The sequence below is a fragment of the Heloderma suspectum genome, chromosome 2 (assembly GCF_057233095.1).
Source record: "Heloderma suspectum isolate Gila_16-S chromosome 2, 16-S_ref, whole genome shotgun sequence".
Classification (NCBI taxonomy): Eukaryota; Metazoa; Chordata; class Lepidosauria; order Squamata; family Helodermatidae; genus Heloderma; species Heloderma suspectum.
In genome coordinates, this window is record NC_139459.1 from 114,929,722 (window position 1) to 114,950,638 (window position 20,917).

Here is a 20,917-nt window from a genome sequence, read left to right on the forward strand (position 1 = left end):
GAGACTACAGAAACCCAGGTTCAAATCCCCACTCCATCATTGAGTTCATTGGGTGACCTTGGGCTAGTCACCCTTTATCAGCCTAAGCTACCTCACAGGGTTGTTGTGAGGGTAGAAGTGCAGGTCAGAGGGAGAACAACGGGAGCTGTCCTGAGCTCCTTGAAAAAAAGGTGGAATACAAATAGCATCCCTCTGCCTTAGGGTCCACAAAGGGGCCTCAAAGGAAGCTAATGGGCTGCAGCATTTTCTGTTGGCACAGTTAAAGGCCAGCTAAAGCGTGGCCTCATTTGGGGGCAGCCGTGCAGCTCTCCTCCTTTTTGCCCTTTAACAGTCCTTTTCTGTGCAAATTTCCCTGTTGCAACATTGCAGAGGTTCTGGTCCTTGGGTTTCCATGTTAAGGCCCTTGGCTAGTGTGCCACCGTCAAGCGTCTCTCCAGGTACAACAGAGGGGCTGTTCAGCTTAGTTGCTACTCCTGAAAGAGCTGGGGTTTGGTCCGCACACTGCACAGGGCCTATAATTGCTTGCCAGGCTCCTAGACTGTGCTTCGTGAATGCCAGCCAGAAGGCTGTAAGCCCTGATCCTGTGGGCTGTGGTCCTGGCACACTGGCTCGCAGGACTGAGCGATGAAATCATTGGAAACCATCACGGGAGCAATGCCTGAAGCAGGAGAAACATGCAAGTGGGCTGGTTAGAGCAGGCTCTGCCTAAAAAGAAGTGGCCTGGTTATAGGTCTGCCAGTTCCAGTGGACATGCTGGGAGGATCATCCTTCTGATGCTCCCATCGGGGACCAAGTGATGTCAGCGTGTGTGGGTACACTCCCTTTGACCTTGTTTGTCCTGTGGAGGGCTCGTGGGGGTGATCTGGCCCCTCACCCAATTTTGGTTGCCCTCCCCTGATAGAAAGTCATACGTACTGCCATGGGCAAGTGCCTGCCAGCCCTGCATGAGTGTTCCCAATTGTTGTAAGAAGATACAAAGGAAGGGATTTCTCTTCCATTGTGCAAAGACTCTTCCCCATACCCAGAAAATCAAACAATTCTATTTATTTACAAGAGGTCTATGCCCTGCTTTTCTCCGACCCCAAGGCAGCTTACCATTGATGCAGAGAAGGGGCTGTAACTCGGCCTTAGAGTACTTCCTCTGTGTGCAGAGAGTCCCAGGCTCGATCCCCGGCATCTCCAGGTAGGACCGGGAACAATCTCTTTCTGAAACCCTGTAGAGCTGCAGCCAGTCAGTGTAGGCAATACTGAGCTAGATGAGTCAATGGTCTCAGTTGTTAAATGAGAGTCGTTGAACTTTCAAGTCTGGACACAGAGAGAAACCTTCTGTCTCTTCAGGGCTGATACAACCAGCGTATTTGCAGTGGGGAAGGCACTATGGTGTGGTGCCTCTGGAAACACTGGTAAAGAAACACCCCACGGGTGATCAAGATGATGTGACAACTTCCTTTGCATCAGAAGGATGTCCATCAGCCTTGACTCCAGATCGATACTAATTTCTGAAGCCATTGATTGGGTTGGGTGGGTAGATGGATGCATCAGTCCAATCCAAGTTCCTCATAACATTCTGTTTATTAGCACACTGAACACAGGCATCCGAAAGCCATCTGGAACATTTTGGAAAGCAGCAGCAGCAGCAAATTTGTACCTAGGTGTGCCATCCTACGAATGCCCTTGCAGGCCATGTCAATTTCGTCTGAAGCTTTCCTCAAAACTGACAGTCTCTGTATATGCTTACATTCGCTGTTCCTCAGAGATCCACAACTTGGCAGGCCCGCACAAATCTTCTAGAAGAAGGGTGCTGTCCGTGTGAGGTAAGCAGAAGCCAGGCATAACGTGTGCGCACGTGCACAACAGAGGAGCAAAATGCACTATGTCTGGGGAGTAGCCTACAGCTTTACTACCTGTATTGTTTTCCAGCGGCACAAATGCTCCATTGCAACTGCTTAAAAATGTAGGGTTGTATCAAACAGTGGCCTGCTAAGATCCCTGCTCCCCATCCTACAGCCCCTTGTGCTCCCTAAATCCCTTCTGGAGGGTCCCCCAACCCTCTGGAGATTTGGGGTGGGGGGAGGGAGAATCCACTCATGTGACATCGGATGTAGCCCATATAGGGCTGGATCCAGATTTAAGCTGAATCAATGTGCTGGCCAAAGGGGACTTTCCCACCTCCTCCTTCTCCGGACAGCCCCTCCACCTCCCTGAAAATGCTACAGAGAGTCAGGATGGGGTGAGTTGTGGTGTGTGTTATGTGTGTGTGTGACCCTCCAAAATCAGGCAGAGGGATCTTCCAAGAGTGGCACCCTTCCTCTTGTGGAAGGCAGATCCTGGGTCCAACCCATAAGCAGTAAGAATGCTTGGTAAAGGAGCACCTCCGATTCAGCGAATAGGTACCCTGTGCTTTGCTTCTCTTTTCTTTTTTTAGCTTTTTGCCCTTATCTGAATGATGAATCCTCCATGCTCAATACTGCAGACTGCTTTTTTTAAGCTCCTCTTAAGTTTCCAAAGCTGTGTGCCATAGGGCAAGGGTGGTTGCTATTTGTGCAACACAAGCCCAAAGGCCCCTTTGATGCATGGAACTAGTGTGGGGTTCTTTGGATCCCACCAAGTGTAAATGTATTGATAAAGAAGCAAGGTCAAAGAGGATTCCTGCCGCCCCCCCCCCCCCCGGAATAAAATGGGGAGAATGCAAATCCATTTTTATAAATGAGATTGAACAGCAAAGTCTTGTGACACCTTATAGACTAAGAACACATTTATTATGGCATAAAATGTTGTGGACTTTTTAGTCCATGAAAGCTTATGTCATAATACATTTGTTAGTCTTCAAGGCGCCACAAGACCCTTTCTTGCCTTTGTTGCAACAGACTCAAGCAACGGAGAGATGTATTTGGTTTTCCTTGGGAAACATCTCTAATTGAAGCATTTAGGTCCACAAGAGGGCGGTATAGAACTAACTGTAGAAAACCTTAACGAATGCAACCAACTGGATAAACTTGCCAACAGGTCGGACGCCCTGAAAAAGAGCTGCTGGGGACTCGGGCAAGTGGGGATTCTTAGCAGGGCACCTCCAAGGGTTTGAACAACCCGTTGCACCCTGGGGATAAACCTGCTAAGGGGGTGATCTACACCCCGTTTCCTCACCTGTCAACTGTGCAAGGCTATCAAAACAGGCTGCATACAAGTGTAGCCTTGACTATTGCCATGTATGCTTGACAACTGCAACATACAAGGGTCCTGGCAAGGCAAGCCTCTCTATTCTGAATAACCACAGATGCAAGTGGGCAACTGCAAATAACCGAGTTAAAAGGGGGAGCAAGGGGGGGCCATTTGCGCCCATTCCACGGGGTGGGGAAAATGTGAAAAAAAAACTCCTGGCCCTGTTTTTGCACACACAACAGTTACATTTTAAAAGGCTCCAACCGCGATAGGGACTGTGATCGGAGCAGGGACGGGACTTGGCAGTAGGCAAGACGGGTTTTGCTGCCAAGTTCCCTGGGATGCTGGGCAGAGCCAGCTGGAGGACGCAGGGGGAAGGAGCAGGAAAACAACCCACACCGACCTCGACTGACTGTCGGGTGCACCAACCATGAACTGTGGGTTGTTTGCAAGACAACCCACAGTGCATAGCTTGTCACCCATCGTGGGCTGGTGTGTTGTGCGAACAGGCCCAAAGTCTTCTCTCAGCAGCGCAGAACCAGAACTACTGTAAAGATATCCCCCTTTAGTGCATGAAGTTTACCGAGTCACAATATATTTGCTTGGGAAACAGGGCTTTTCTGCCTCTGTCTATGGCATTGCCACTCATTCTGGCCCCCTGCGTCAGCCCCAAAAGCTGATCCTGAGGATGTGGGATGCAGTGGAGGAGGTGAACTATAGGACCTGAGGGGCAAACATCTGAGAAACCTCCCACCTTGCATGTGCACAATCCAAACTCTTAATAATACTGGAGTGTGTTCTGTAAGTGTAAATGTTATTTATTATATATTGTACTTGCTTTATGTATTTGTTGTATTTCTGAACTGCCTTTCTGGGTTCAACCAAGGCTATTTACAAAGAGTTAAAAACATAAAAAACATAATCAAATAGAAACATAGTAAAACACTGAAAACGACATGAAAAACCATACCAATGATTTAAAAAGCCAAGTTAAAAAGATGTGTCTGACCCCCTGCCTGAATGGGACCAGTCGCAACTCCACAGGGAGAGCGGTCCAGAGTTTGGCAGCAACACAGGAGAGACCCTTTCCTGTGTCCCTGACAAATAGGCCTCTCATTCTGAGATGGGAAGCAGGCAGAGTTTTGTAGCTAGCAGTGAAAAATACTGGTGCTTCTCTAAATTTGGATATGGAAACTAATTTTGCAACCAGTATCTGAATGAGTGCCCTGGAGGGCACTGAAGCTCAAATTTAGCATTATATTTAATAAACTCTAATCTTAAATTAATTCTGAATATGAGACTTGATCATTTAGCTTTGTTGTTGTTCAGTCGTTCAGTCGTGTCCGACTCTTCGTGACCCCATGGACCATAGCACGCCAGGCCTTCCTGTCCTGCGCTCTCTCCCGGAGCGTGCTCAAGTTCATATTCATTGCATCCGTGATGCTATCTAGCCATCTCATCCTCTGCCGTCCCCTTCTCCTTTTGCCTTCAGTCTTTCCCAGCATCAGGGTCTTTTCCAGGGAGTTTTCTCTTCGCATTAGGTGGCCAAAATATTGGAGCTTCAGCTTCATTATCTGTCCTTCCAATGAGCACTCAGGGTTGATTTCCTTTAGGATGGACTGATTTGACCTCCTTGCAGTCCAGGAGACTCGTAAGAGTCTTCTCCAGCACCACAGTTCGAAAGCATCAATTCTTCGGCGCTCAGCCTTCCTTATAGTCCAGCTCTCACAGCCATACATTACTACTGGGAAAACCATAGCTTTGACTAGATGGACCTTTGTCGGCAAGGTGATGTCTCTGCTTCTTACTATGCTGTCTAGGTTGGCCATAGCTTTCCTCCCAAGGAGCAAGCGTCTTTTAATTTCATGGCTACAGTCACCGTCTGCGGTGATCTTGGAGCCCAAGAAAGTAAAATCTGTCACTGCTTCCATTTCTTCCCCTTCTATATGCCAGGAAGTGATGGGGCCAGATGCCATGATCTTTGTTTTTTTAATGTTGAGTTTCAAACCAGCTTTTGCACTCTCCTCTTTCACCCTCAACAAGAGGCTCTTGAGATCCTCTTCGCTTTCTGCCATTAGGGTGGTATCGTCTGCATATCGGAGGTTGTTGATAATTCTCCCAGCAATCTTAATTCCGACCTCTGATTCATCCAACCCGGCATTTCTCATGATGTACTCTGCATATAAGTTAAATAAGCAGGGTGACAATATGCAGCCTTGTCGTACTCCTTTCCCAATTTTGAACCAATCGGTTGTTCCATGTCTGGTTCTGACTGTTGCTTCTTGACCCTCATACAGGTTTCTCAGGAGACAGGTAAGGTGGTCTGGTACTCCCATCTCTTTCAGAATTTGCCACAGTTTGTTGTGATCCACACAATCAAAGGCTTTAGCGTAGTCAATGAAGCAGAAATAGACATTTTTCTTGAATTGTCTTGCTTTCTCCATGATGCAGCGAATGTTGGCGATTTGATCTCTAGTTCCTCTGCCTCTTCTAAACCCAGCTTGTACTTCCGGTAGTTCTCGGTTCGCATACTGCTGAAGCCTAGCTTGTAGGATTTTGAGCATCACCTTGCTGGCATGTGAAATGAGCGCAATTGTGCGGTAGTTTGAACACTCTTTGGCGTTGCCCTTCTTTGGAATTGGAATGTAAACTGACCTTTTCCAGTCTTGTGGCCACTGTTGAGTGTTCTAGATTTGTTGGCATATTGAATGCAGCACTTTAACAGCATCATCTTTTAAGATTTTAAATAGCTCGGCTGGAATACTGTCATCTCCGCTAGCTTTGTTGTTACTAATGCTTCCTAAGGCCCACTTGACTTCACTCTCGAGGATGTCCGGCTCAAGTTCAGTGACCGCACTCTCATGGCTATCAGAGACATTCAGATCTTTCCTGTATAGTTCTTCTGTGTATTCTTGCCACCTCTTCTTAATCTCATCTGCTTCTGTTAGGTCCCTGCCTTCTTTGTCCTTTATCATGCCCGTCTTTGCACAAAACGTTCCCTTGAGATCTCCAATTTTCTTGAAGAGATCTCTAGTCTTTCCCATTCTGTTGTTTTCCTCGATTTCTTTGCATTGTTCATTTAAGAAGGCCTTCTTGTCTCTCCTTGCTATTCTCTGGAACTCTGCATTCAGTTGGGTATATCTTCCCCTTTCTCCCTTGCTTTTTGCTTCCCTTCTTTCCTCAGCTACTTGTAAAGCCTCATCAGACAGCCACTTTGCTTTCTTGCATTTCTTTTTCTTTGGGATGGATTTCGTTGCTGCCTCCTGAACAATGTTACGGACCTCCGTCCATAGTTCCTCAGGCACTCTGTCTATCAGGTCTAATCCCTGAAATCTATTCCTCACCTCTACTGTATATTCATCAGGGATATGATTTAGGTCATACCTGAACGGTTTAGTGGTTTTCCCGACATTCTTCAATTTAAGCCGAAATTTTGCAAGAAGCAGCTCATGATCTGAGCCACAGTCAGCTCCAGGTCTTGTTTTTACTGACTGTATGGAGTTTCTCCATCTTTGGCTGCAAAGGACATAATCAATCTGATTTCGATATTGACCATCTGGTGACGTCCATGTGTAGAGTCGCCTCTTGTGCTGTTGGAAAAGAGTGTTTGCTATGATCAGCATGTTCTCTTGGCAAAACTCTATTAGCTTTTGTCCTGCTTCATTTTGTACACCAAGGCCATGCCTGCCTGTTATCCCGGTGATTTCTTGACTTCCTACTTTAGCATTCCAATCCCCTATGATGCAGAGGACATCTTTTTTTGGTGTTAGTTCTAGAAGGTGTTGTAGGTCTTCATAGAACCGATCAACCTCAGCTTCTTCGGCCTCAGTGGTTGGGGCATAGACTTGAATTACTGTGATGTTGAATGGTTTGCCTTGGATTCGTACTGAGATCATTCTATCATTTTTAAGATTGTACCCCAGTACTGCTTTTCCCACCCTTTTGTTGACTATGAGTGCTACTCCATTTCTTCTAAGGGATTCTTGCCCACAATAGTAGATATGATGGTCACCTGAATTAAATTCGCCCATGCCTGTCCATTTTAGTTCACTGATTCCCAAGATGTCGATGTTCAATCTTGCCATCTCATGTTTGACCACCTCCAGCTTACCTTGATTCATTGATCTGACATTCCAGGTTCCTAAGCAATATTGTTCTTTACAGCATTGGATTTTCTTTTCACCACCAGACACATCCACAGCTGAGTGTCCTTTCGGCTTTGGCCCAGCCGCTTCACTCTTTCTGGCGCTACTTGGAAATACCCTCTGCTCTTCCCCAGTAGCATATTGGACACCTTCCGACCTGAGGGGCTCATCTTCCGGCGTCATATCTTTTAGCCTTGTGATACATTCCATGGGGTTTTCTTGGCAAGAATACTGGAGTGGGTTGCCATTTCCTTCTCCAGTGGACCACATTTTGTCAGAACTCTCTGCCATGACCTGTCCGTCTTGGGTGGCCCTGCACGGCATAGCTTATGGCTTCACTGAGTTACGCAAGCCCCTTTGCCACAACAAGGCAGTGATCCATGAAGGGGATCATTTAGCTTACCACAGAGTAAGTCTAAAGCAGCCTTTCCCAACCCGGCACCCTCCAGATGTGTTGGACTACAACTTGCAGAGTGCCCCTTTAGCCAGCAGTCTAAAGGAATGTTCTAAAATCCATAGTAGTATAAAAGATTTTGGAATTTTTGTTATGGCCAGCACTGCCAATTATGCTTCTAAAGGGATGCAGATCCACCTCCTATAAATAGGTGTTGGTGTGGGAGGTCATATTGCACAGGCACTGACAGAGCTACAATAGCATACTAGAAATTGTATAGGGGAAAACTAACGGCACAGAACAGCGTATTCTTCAGGCTACTAGAGTAAAATGGTACTGGTAAGAGCAGTACATGAGTGGAAGAATTAAAAAGTGCAAGTCTAATGTTGTTAAAACCCCCCACAACTTTGGATATTCATTTGTGAAATACACCCAGGTCTTTCAATAGAGATATCGCAGCAGACTTCTGCAATCTTAAATTTGAGCAGTCACCCAGTTCAATACACTGCAATCCTATGCCCACTTTGCTGGGAGAAATCCCCACTGAACACCGGGGGCTTAGTTCTGAGTAAATATGCATAGGATACACTGTTAAATGAACTGGCATAAAATTTGCATGTTACTATAACAGTGCTGAAGGGAAAAAGTACCCTATACTTTTAGATAACGCACATATGTTCTAGCAGACACCGTCTTGGAAGAGGGATTCCCCTCACGGATGTGGGAGAGAGAATGCCTCTTCTAAGATGGCATCGGCCACCCACAGTTATTGTAACTGCTTGAATTAAAAAAATACACCACGTGTATTTTTAAATGGTCTGCTGGCCATTTAAGCAAGGACACCTGTGTAATCTAATTCATCGACAAAATGTTGGCGCCCCAACTAAATGTTTCAGCCTGAATTAAATCAACTTGTTAAAGAATCCTGAAGCCTTTTTCTTGGGCAGTTTTGGTTTGGGCATTAGTCTCTCTCTCAACCATACTGTACCTGTTAATTCTCCCCCCTCCCTTTCCCTAGAGAGCACATGCCTGTTTGGTACACCGTGGAAAGATGCCCTTACCCAAATCTGGTGCACTCATAAGAAGCTTAAGGATAAATTATGAAGCTTGCATCAGGTTTCTGCTACAGAGAGTTATTCAGTGCAGGAGAACAGCACACAAGGCACATATCTTCTCCTTGTGCATGTGTGAGAGTGCACTATGCGCTAATGAAACGGCTTTACCTCAGCAGCACAGAGACAGGGCAAAGCTGTCTGCAGCCTAAGAAGCCCTCATGCCGCATGTCAGTCTGTGCCATTTCTCAAGGTGTGACTGACAGGGACACTACCCTTTCCAAATGACAGCTAGCATCAAACTGGTGGGATCTTTATTTAATACACACGGAGGCCTGAAACAGAGTTGCTCAGTTTTGAGGGCTATATTTGGAGTGGGGGTACACATCACGTTCTGTCAAGAGCTCAGGTCTGGTAGGGCTAGCCCTGCTTGTCTTCCATAAGGCACCCTGATTTTGAGTGTCACGAAAGCAACAAGTTGTTAAAAGTTTGTTTATCTGTTGTTGTATTTTTTTCTAGGAGAGGCAAAATCCTTGTGGGATTTTCCGCCTCAGGTGCCAAAATGACATTTGGCATTTGTACCATGCCTTCAGGGTGGGGAGCTGGGCAAAAAAATGCTTTGGGACAGCGCTGGAAATAAGCAATGTAGATTGCTATGCTTTGTAAGTAATATTGTGCAATATGGACTTCAGTATTGAGTGTATTAGTTTGTTTCCTGGTATGTGTGTGTATTCCTTACTAAATTAATTTTTGAAAATTTGCTGCAAAAAGCCAAACGGAGAAGCTTGTGTAAGTTTTGTAAATTGAGGCTAAAATTAGTTCTGTGACTAAAGGTTTCACTTACTTCACTCACTCGCCTTCTTTACTCACTTCCTTACCTAGTGGTACAGTGACAGTCCAGTAAATGTCTACTCAGACATAAGTCCCATTGAGTTCAATGGAGTTACCTCTAGGTAAGTGTGTGTATAGGATTGTAGCCTTAGTTACTTACTCATCAGCAGGACGCTCCTATGTATGTTTACTCAGAAGCAATTCCCACTGTGTTCAATGGGGCTGACTCCCAGATAAATATGCAAAGGAACGAAGCCCCTGTCAACTCTATTGTTGATTAATTTCTTACTTTACCTGCCTCCATTATGTCCTGACATGCTTTACTTACCTATCTTGTACGCAGTTATAATTTGCTTTACTCGCTACCCTGCTTCCACCCATCACACACTCAACTTGCTTTGTTGCTCCCACTTATATTACGCATGCCTTATGTGCTACGTATGCTACTTTTTTGTTTTTAAGGGTCAGGCTTTAAGAGAGATGGCACATGATGCCACTTATTTTCCTCCAAACCTATGCATACCTCCCCCCTGCCCTGCTTTTTGCACTAATGAAAACTGGGGTGTGAGTGCAGCAAGTTCCTGCTGGCTCTCGGTGCTGTCGTGAATGCTCTCCTTATACTGGGTTAAGCAGATGTGGTTACAGGCTTATAGCAGGGGTGAGCAACCTCAAGTCCAAGGGCTGGATATGTCTTTAGCCTCATTTCATGTGGCTTTTGGCCTTATTTCAAAAGCCCTCTGTAAGCAAATTGGTTCAGGGCTTTGGCAAGAGTGATCTGTCTTTCCCCTAGCAGTCCCCTGGGTGGGGAAAAGGAGAGCAAGCGGGGGGGGGGGGGGCTGGCAGAGAAGGGAGCACACAAAGAGGAGTGCCCCTACCCTGTTCTGGCTCTGGCCCTATCTCTGCAGGAATGCAGCTGCTGACAGAAAAAAAGGCTCCCTGGCTATCTTGTGTATGGCCTATTCATCACCAAATCAGTTTTCAGTAGGGATTTCGGAGAAATCCATTGGGGGCAGGGTGGTGGTGGAGTTCACTGAGCTTTCATCAGCTCAGCCCCCAGGACTTGGGCTCATTTTCCCCTGAGCTGGCCCAACTCAATCTGCATCAGTTTGTGGATTTTCCAGTGAGTTTTTTCTTTGCGTAAGGAGAAATGTATGCCAATTGCAGGTGCAATTTGCATTAACTTGCACAAATTCCAGCTGCATCTGCGCAAGTCACGCCAATTGCAGTTATTTGCACGACTTTGTATTTACTCAAATTTTTAAAAAGGGAAATGTTCCCAGATTTGGGGGGAAACTTGCAGGTTGGCTTGCAAATGCAAGAGAAGTTGCGGACACCGCGGAAATCTGGCGAGCCCAGAAAGGGACAGATTTCCTGGCAACAGACATCCCTAGTTTTCAGCAGTCTTCCCAGTGTGCATGTGTCTGTGTAGCAGTAATTTATAAAACAGTTCTTAGCCATTTACACAAGTGAGCCAACATTACATTTTACACGTGTCCTTTAATGCGAGGTCAGCTACCTGTGAGCATTTATGGTGCACATTCTACATTTTGTTCCATAATGTGTATTGGTTTTCTGAGCACCAATTTCTAAATGGAAATGTGCTTGGAAAACTCCCTCTGCCTCTGATGATCATGAGATCTGCCACCTAAACTACCTTTCATTGCTTTGCCTTGCCTTATTCTTGAATTTTCAGCAGTTTCTTTCCTGTTTTAGGAAAGATATTTCAACAAAGGGACACAAATAAAAGGGACATTGAACTTTTTCAGCTTGTTTAGCTCCATGGGTTAACACTGTAATTGTGTGGAGAGCGGTTGTCACTGTGTCCACCCCCCCATCCCCCCCAATCATTTTTCTGCTGAAATCACCCAAGAACAGATATTTCCCGAGGACTCATTTCCAGGGACATCAGGGTGGGTTTTTTGAAGGGGCAGTGATTTCTGAAGAAAAAAATGATCTGGGGGAGGGTTATCCCAGTGGTCCCGATCTGGTTCCCTTACCCTCAAGACTACTATTTCCAGACAAAAAACAACAACACAAGCCCGGAGTGATGATCACACAGCAAACATACTGTCTATTCAGGGTCTGTGATAGAGGAAGGTTGTGTTGGGCTAGGTAAGCAGCTAGTTCTGTGATTACAGCATCTAGAAAAATTGATCTCAAGCGTGGGAATAACTGCCAAGCTCACACTTATGGCCCCTGGATTACAGGGGAGATTTAAATAAAGGACCTGCAATACCAAACTTTTACTGGGTGACAAATGTAAGAATGGGCGCCAAGAACCTACAAGTCATCAGAATTTGTGAGGGAATGCCCATTCTTATGTTTAAAATGCAATAGCTGTATATGCTGAAGTTGTACTGAAGCTCTGCATTTATGCAATTATCTCTTAGCCTGAATAATTACTGCTACGCAGATACTGACACAGGCCTATACAGCTAGATACTAACCTAGGCAAATCTGCCAGTTGGAAATATGATTGCCTTCTTTCGCTGAATCTACTTTGCCGAGACTCTGTTTTTAGCTTAGGTAATAAGGTTATAGTCACTCTATTGCCTGCCCCTTTCCTCCCTCCCATTGACACGTCCAAGAAAAGTTGCTGCAGCAGCTCTTGCACAAGCGGCATATCGTGAGATAAGAAAGATGGCAGAGGTCAAAGCAGACTTAGGCTAATAAGATATTTTGGTTTCGGTGGCGAGGACAGTTGCTTGTTCACTGTTTGAAGGCATATAGTCCAAGCAATCATCACTGGCAAAGCATTGATGTCAAGCACTGAAATCCTTCATGTTAAAGCTAATATGTCACAAAATATTCAGTTGCTGTGCACCAATTCAGGAGATGATTCTGGACCACATGAATCAGAGAGTATTTCATCCAGAGGGTGCCTGGTTACTTCCTTGCTATGAGGCAGTCTGTCATCTAAAAATATGTAGGGCCAAATTTGCTGCAGAGATAATTGGAACTGTACCAACATAATTCTAGCAATATGTTCTCCGTGATCATAAAAACCTCTGGGAAGAGCTACATATTAACACAGGGCTGCTACCCAAAGCACCAGGCCCTCCTCCAACAGAGTTGACAAATATGTATTGTTTTGGAGTAGACAACAGGAAAATAAGGCCTTCTTTAAGTCTTTCTAATTTGTTCCTTTATTTTCACACTTAGATTTAGGTTACACAGCGCACCTTATGAGGAGAAGTGATTACTACTAATACTGAGTAACAGTGTGTAAAAGTGTACATAAAACACAATAATTAAAATTCAGTGCTTATAATGAAGAAATACATTCAAAGGATTATTTCTGCAAGACTTATGTACAAACAGAGCTTTCACACTATGTACAAACTTGTTTTCACAGAGAAAATAGTGTTTCTGTTATCCCATTTTCATGCAATGAACAGCAATCAATAAATACACAAAATTAAATTATTTGGGGACTGCATATATTCTCCTTTAAAAATATTCAAAATAATAAAAGATTAGCAACTTGAAATAAATACTTCCCCCTAAATTAGCATCAAAAGGAATAGGGGCTTTGAATTACCTTGGGCTTTAAAAAAATACTCTATTAAAAAAATAACATCTGATTGTCGTAACTCTTTACCAACATTTTCACAATCATTGTCTGATCTTGCAAATATTTACTGGCCAAGTAAGTTTGTTCTTTTATTGCAATCCACAGGAAACTTGGCCAGGAACAGTTCTACTGACTTAAGTGAATCTACTCTAGAGTAAGTCATTTGTGCAATACAGCAGTGGAATAAGATATGATTTCTCACATCATTCCCACAATTACTGAATGTGACTCCAGAAGCTTTTGCAATACTGCTTTTTGAAATCAACTTCAAAAACACTGTTGCTTTTAGCGTGCTAGTCTGAACTCAAGAGAAGCAAATCATTGGAATTCTATTATGGAAGCAGTGCAATTTTGCTATACACAAGACTGTGATATAGAGAACTGTGCATGTACAGGTGTAATACTTGGCTGTAGAAGGCCAAGATCTGTGAGGGCTATATTATAGCTGACAATGGAAAATCCTTTCCTGTAATTGTGGCAATCTGCCACTGGATCACTCCAAGAAGCTCAGTTTATTTTGATTTCAGTTGGGGATACAAGTAGTTTTATTCACAAATTCATGAAGAAGCAGTACTTGAAGGTACTGCTACAGAACTTCCCAGAAGCTGTTACAATACAAGAACTAGATAATCCTTTGTTTTAAGTGCCTTGTTAGATCAGGCCTAACTTTTCCCCTATCAGTCAATGGAATGGAGTTGAGCTAGATCCAAGTAAACACATTTGCTGGAATTTTACCTGCATAATAATTTAGTATCACCAATATGAGGGTAACTCTGAATTATGTCTTGCCAAAAAACATAATTTTGAAGAACTGGGTGGAGGCTGGGCTATTTATTTTAAAGGACCGTATGAATGAAGTTAATGACACTTGATTAACACTCAGAGAACCAAAAGAACTCTAAATTGTGTTGTATCCAGCTATACCACTTGTTGACACACAGATTTGGCCTGGATGCATGTGTTAGCATCCAAAACACTTCAGTTAGTGACAGTACAGGAGTCAGTTCAGAATCTTATTAGAAACACACTCATTATTTACAAAGCATTAAAAGGTAATCAAACAGTTAATTAAATTGATTGCTTAAATTTCGACATGCTCTAATACAGATATCCTCTAAACCAGGGGTGGGCAACTTGTGGCTCCCCAGCTATTTTGGCCTACAATTCCCCTCTGCCATAGCTCAGGGATGATGAGAGTTGTAGGTCAAAAGATCTGGAGGTCTACAAGTTGCCCACTCTCGATAGAAACAATGGAAACACAATTTATGATTGATACATTCTCAACTTTAGCTATCAAATTAACAGTGCAATTCTATCCATGTTTATCCACAAGTTAAGTTCCCCTTTATTCATTTGGGCTTGTTCCCAGGTAAGGATGCACAGGATTTCAACTTAAAACTCGTTAATAACAAATAATATTTCATGCATTTTGGACTCTTATTGCAACTGAAGCTAATTCAGACTCATGTTAGCGCTACGTCCTATACAATACCATTTTGGCAAGAGGTTTTCAGGTACTTCATATGTTCTTTTTCTCTTCTGCAAGTCATTTTTGGGGTGTGTGTGTGTCCGTGTGTCCGGCCCATTGGGAATTATCAGATAAACTGCAATTACAATTACACTGGTACTGCATTCAATTTTGGATTCCTGAAATGTAAATTTTTAACCTAATGAGTTGTGTCTTGTTCATACTTGTTCATACTGTTTGCAGGTTTTAAATACATAGGGTTGGATCCGGAATCTGTCTTCTTTGAGCAAAAGGGACACTCTATGAGAGGAAGGGCTGTGCCCTCTGCTGGATTTTAAGGGATTCCCCTCCTCCCCCACAGTTCGCCCAATTGAGCAGGAACTCCTGACTCTCTGTGTAGAATTTTCAGGGGGCTGCTGCTGTGGGAAGGAGGGGATAGGGAAGTCCACTTCCACTAGCACAGTTGATCCAGCATATATTTGGATACAATCCATAATACCTATTCGTTATTCATTGTGATTGTATCTAACAGTGGAACAAGTGTGCATCTGTACATGAGAATTCTGTACTTATACCTAACATTCAATCATATCAAGCTTAATTCAAAATCTCCACTTAATTCTGGCACAAGCTTCCAAGTGTCCATCATTGGATAACTTTTCTCTATAGTCTGATTCGCACATAATGACAACCCAGAGTATGGCCTGGTTCGCATGTAACAATAACCCAAGGGATGGTTTGAGTATGGGTTGTCGTTGAATTGCGGGCTGTTATGAGTGCACCTTGCACTATGATTTAACTATGGGTTGCTAACGACGAACAACCCAGGAAGAGAGCCCATGGTTTGTTGTTGGGTTAAGAACCCATAGTTAAACCATAGTGCAGGGGGTACATGTAGCAAAACCCATGATACAACAACAACCCATATTCAACCCATATGCTGGGTTGTAGTTACGTGCAAACCAGGTCTATGTTTGTAAGTTAAAGCACACTCACATTATGGTTATGATGGAAACTTCACTAGTTTAAACTAGCTGGAGCTAGTTTCAACTATAGGCCTGAAATTTGTCTCCACAGAGAAAGCCATCCAAAGCTATACACCACCTAAATCTCACTGATGCTTCACTAAAGAAGGAACTTCAGCAGTGCATGATGGTGGCAACATGAAATTCAATCAAGCCTAATCTATCAGAAGTATCATTTTATACAGAAAAGATCTCAGCCATATCTGACTACAAAGTTATCAAAAGCATACGATTCTTCTCCAGGCTAACATATCTCAGTGATATTCAAACTTCCAATAAAGTGTTAAATTAACCTGAAAAGTCCTGGCTTATTTGAAGTCAACCAGATGTCTTGGAATTATAGAGCATGATATATTCTTAGGGTTGTGCATACTGTGCACTGAAAATTAACTAAAATTACATGCCCAGAAAACCCAGAATTCTTCAACCTGAAAAAATATGTAAATTTAGCATATTTGGCATATTTAGCATATTTCTTTTGCATTATTTCTTCTGGTTTTGCTAATCAGCAGGAAGATCGAAGAGCCATACAGGGAACGGAAACCACACACATTACTGTTGGAAATTCAGCCATCTCTCTGACTTCTGAAAGTTCAGAAGGCCTACATGCTTTCAGAAGGCCTACACGCTTTCTAAGCCTTACGGCTCTTCACAGCCATAAGGCTTAGAGAGCTGCTTTAAAAAATGAGCAACAAATAAAACCTGACATTCTCAGAAAGCCGAATTCTGCACTCTTTCCATGCCCCCTCAGAATCACAGCATACATACAACACTAGATATTGTGAACTTTGTTATCTGTTGTCAGGTTGGCCAGAATTAAAACTTTACACAGGGGCAAGCTTAGGACTGGGAATAGGCCCCAGTAGGCAGGGAACTGAAGGGGAAGGCTGTTCAGAGGCTGAAGGAAGGATGCAGCACAGGAAATAGACTGAAAGAGAAACCTGAAGGAATGGTAAGTGACCTGAGGAAAAGGGCACTGAGTCAGGGAAGAGGAAACAATGGCCAGTGGAGATGTGGAGTCAAAGAAAAGAGCCAAAGAGGAAGTAGGACTGGCCACAGCTACATCCACATCCCAGCAGCATGAGGGCTGTGCTGCATTGACAGGAAGGAAGAGGTCAGGAAAGAGAGGCTTGGAAAGGGACTGTGGGTGAGACAGCATATGGAGGCAGGTCTAGGCCCTGACAGGGGAATTCTGCCAGTTGTGGCTTCTACCATCACTACCGCATTGTGTTTTGGTAGCCTTAAGGTAAAAATGAAGGCCAAAAAGTAGAACTGTGTATGCATTTCACATAATTGATTTTAAGTAACCAGCCAATTATTTGGCTACAGGACTTCTGGTAGCCCAGCACTGCATGCTAATGTTTTAAACAGCTAGGAATGCTGAAGCCATGGAAACCAAGCAGCGGCAAGCTCACAACTTAATGAAGGGCACCACTGTCAAATGGGGGCTCTAGCAATTTGTAGGAACTGTGTGTTCCTGTAAAAGGTTCTCTGTACCCTCCAAATGCCACTGTTTCAGTCTGTAGAACCACCCACCACATAGCTTCCTGCACAGTTGTCTCCACAAATGGTGTTTTTGAAAAGCTGGTCTATTTATTTCTCAGTCAGTGCTAAGCCTGCCTTGTTCCTCCTGCCTTTCTTCATATGACATGTATTCCAACTCCTTAATCATCATCTTGGCTATGAAGCCTCTCCCATCTTACTGTGAATTTTGAATCGTAAGAAATTACATGTTGTGACTTCTTGCCACAAATGCATATGTTTTGGACATGCTTATCATACTGTTTTGGGGATCAGGAAATGTGCTTCCCTCACCAATGCCAATACTTTATTTTCTTTAGCTACTGAGCAGCAAAAGGAACCCTGCGGTTTACTCCACTAGTTCCTTAAGAAGTTGCACCAGCTTTTACTACTGCCTTCCACAAGATACAACAATCCTATGCATGTTTACTCAGAAGTAAGTCCCACCATATTCAATGGGGCTTACTCCTAGTAAGTGTGTTTAGGCATGCAGCCACACATCCTCACAGACAGCAGCCAGACAACAAAGTTCTCAAGTTTTCTTACAGAGTCATTTGTTTTAATAACATTTTGTCCTCTAGAAGAGAGGCCAGAGAACATTTTATTTTAATGACTTAAATGTTGTTGATTGGGAACAGCGTAGTTTGCCTTGAGAACCTCTATGAGCTTGCACAAATTACACCAGGGCCAGGATTTAGAGAAATGCTTTAGGCATGCCCAAGACACACTCAGAGCAATTTTTGATGTTTTTTCCTTTGAAAACCCCCCATGCCATAGCACAACTGATTTAGGTTTCAAAAGAGACTTGTCATGTGGCATGTTTGAGAAACAGAAGTGCAAAGACCCCCTGGGTGTACAGAATTGGTCACACAAGTTCTTTGAATCGAGGTCCGGATATCTTAACACAATGTATGGCTATTTCTTAGGCTGAAATCCTATGTATATTTAGATGGAAGCAAGTCCTACTGAATTCAGAGGGTTTGGGTAAACCTAAGGGATCAGGCTGTGAATTTCTGAACAAACATGCACATAATCAGGCTACATTTATAACGCACATGATAATAGGAGGTAGGTGTGTGACTCCAGACCCACTCCTGATCCCACCCCTGAGCACAATCCCAGAGACCATAATGAACAAACAGATCTTCAAATGTGTATCATCATTTCCTAATAGCAACTGATGTTACAGAGAATAACTAAGAGAAAAGATATGCCCAGTAAGATGCTGCACCTAGCCCTAGAAACAAGAAATGCAGCAAACAGACTGTTAGAACGTTTGTGAAAATTGTCTTGCTTATGTTAATTATCTCAATTTCCACATTTTATTTCTTGAAATACACATGGTTTGTTTCACCTAGGCTTGCTTTCTATGAGTTCTATGATTTACCTGGATATAGCTATGTATGAATATAGCTTTGTACAGATACATACATACAATGGAGAACAATGGAATGCGATGGAAGATTTAAAAAGGTGTATAGCGTGAAAGCGCAAGTGTGAGGCAAACAGGAAAGCTCTGAACCCTCTGTTACATGGGGCTAGGTATAAAATTTCCATTGTGCATGGGTGACTTAATATATCAAGAACATTGGTAATGAGTCACTCATGGAAATGACACTGCATGAGTTTTAACAAGACACAAAATACAGAACAGGCAAGTGCTGCTTATTGTCAAAGAAAGACAGGCTTGTTGTTTTCAGCTGTTCTATTCAATGCTGAATCCTAGCAAATTTTAAACCTCTTTTGGTTCTTCTCCTTTGATACTGGAGCTGCCACCTCTTCCTGGGGCTACTATAGCAACAGGAGGGAGCTTTATTTGCTCATCAGCCAATTAGATCTACACTTAACGTTTCTTGTCAACTTCAGAAAATCTTAGTTTGGGTTTCAGACTAGTAATTCAGCTTTCCCAGAAACTTTTTCCTTCCCATACATTCACAATGCTTTAGTAGACAAGGAAATATAGAACCATGAAGAAGCTTTGCAGTGCTGCATATAATAAAAAGGAAACAACCAATGGAATGTATCCATTTCTGCTTTTGTCCCCATCATGCAGCAGTTTTGAAACCCTATTTTAAAAGCTACACAGAAGCCACTCCAGCCTCTTTCATATAACAAGGCAAATGCACTAATAGAACTAGCATTTAAAATGCTTTAATATTCTTACAGTATTGCTGCACTACCAAAACAAATTTATTTACTGAGATGTATTTTCAGCTTAGATGATGGGATGATGGTGGTAGAAGAGACTTCAAATCCTTAGTGTGAGTTTTACCTGTGAGTATCTCAGATGTCCTTTTATAGATATGGCCACTCTAGAGATGAATACCCAAAATGCAAAGCCCTTTCTAGGAAACAAAACAAGCCAGGCAATATCTTTATTGGATTAAGGGCTGGATCACATGCACAGACATCACTTAATTATCCATCACCTGATGATGTGCAGCTGTATCCAAACTATCACTATAGGCAAGTATTGTATTATGCGGCGATATAAAATCTCTATGTGTGATATTTGATCTGTGGTGGTTCTTTCACACATGCACATGATCATTTGATATTGCAACAATGCAGTGACAAGCATGTATCTGTGCACAGGCTTTAGTCCTGAAAATATAGGACACGCGGGTATCTGAATGGCATACTTTTTGAAAAACAACTGAGCCCATTACGGTGATCACCTCACTTGTTATTTCTCACATTCTGGGGAACCAATGCACCTTCTAATACTCTGTTCTAAAAATCTGCATGCTTTGTCAAATCTGCAGCATCTATGTCCACACGTGAATAGCACTTTGTCCACAGAGGGTCTTCTCTTGTCTGCCATGCCGTTCATGCTGATGGTATTGGATAACTCCTTCCAGCAGTGTAGATAAACAGATAAAATCCCAAATAGGAGATTTGTGCCTCCCAAAGATGGATATTAACATTTTCTGTATATTTATAAATACTGCTCTCTGTTTGTGTGGCATGTATATGTTAATATATAGGTAGAGAGCGAAAGGTACATGGAAACACATCCTATGTGTAGCATATATAATAAGCTGAACATGGTTATACAATACATGCACAATACCTTCAATGAATAGGCAGTGGAACCTTGCCAGGAGCATGTTCTGAAGCAGCCAGTCCCACTCTGCACACATCATTGTTTGTTCAGCAGAAGTGAATGTATCAGCTGAATGTGTCCACTTCTGATTTCAGCCCTTCCTTTCTCCATTGTTTCAGATTAGAGGGTTCTAAAGACACGGCTTATTTTGTATTGTGAGAGTATTTCTCCATTCTTGTCTCTTCTTGTCATTTGCTGCTGTTCAAGAAACAGCACCTCCTTCCTGTTAGATTGTCACAGGGCACATGATGATCCGGTCTTCTAGAAGGACGCTGATGACCAGGAACATAAAGTAGAGCCCAAACATGGTGATGCCCAGGAATTTGTTCATCTTCCACTTGCAGGCCGCAATCGAGAGGATGACAAAGAGCAGCATGATGAAAAGGAGGACAATAGCACAGAATAGCCCATTGCTGCTCACCGCCACCGGGCTGAGATTGTTAATTGAAGCATAGAGGAGCCATGGAAGAGGAAGCCTGGTTGGAAAAGAGAAGAGACCATTGGAAATGCTCATGAAGACAGGCTTCGATGATGATTGAAAGACTGTGTGATTTAACTCTAGGTGACAACATGAAAGGCTACCACAAGGGACCACTGAAACATTCCTCTGGAATGTGACAGTGCTGATTTCTTCACATTAGA

The 20,917-nt window shown here is 43.3% G+C and overlaps 1 protein-coding gene across 2 annotated transcripts in view; it reads right to left on the reverse strand.

Moving 5' to 3' along the window:
• Positions 1-12,707: 12,707 nt before the first annotated feature.
• The window catches only part of SLC24A2 (solute carrier family 24 member 2), a 131,546-nt gene continuing 123,336 nt past the window's right edge, over positions 12,708-20,917 (reverse strand). The window contains exon 11 of one of the 2 annotated variants that reach the window (XM_084834580.1): positions 12,708-20,751. In XM_084834580.1, coding sequence (XP_084690706.1) covers positions 20,502-20,751 — 250 coding nt within the window. In that variant the 3' untranslated portion in view covers positions 12,708-20,501. The remainder of the gene's footprint in view (positions 20,752-20,917) is intronic. The other variant, XM_084834581.1, reaches the window with a different exon arrangement.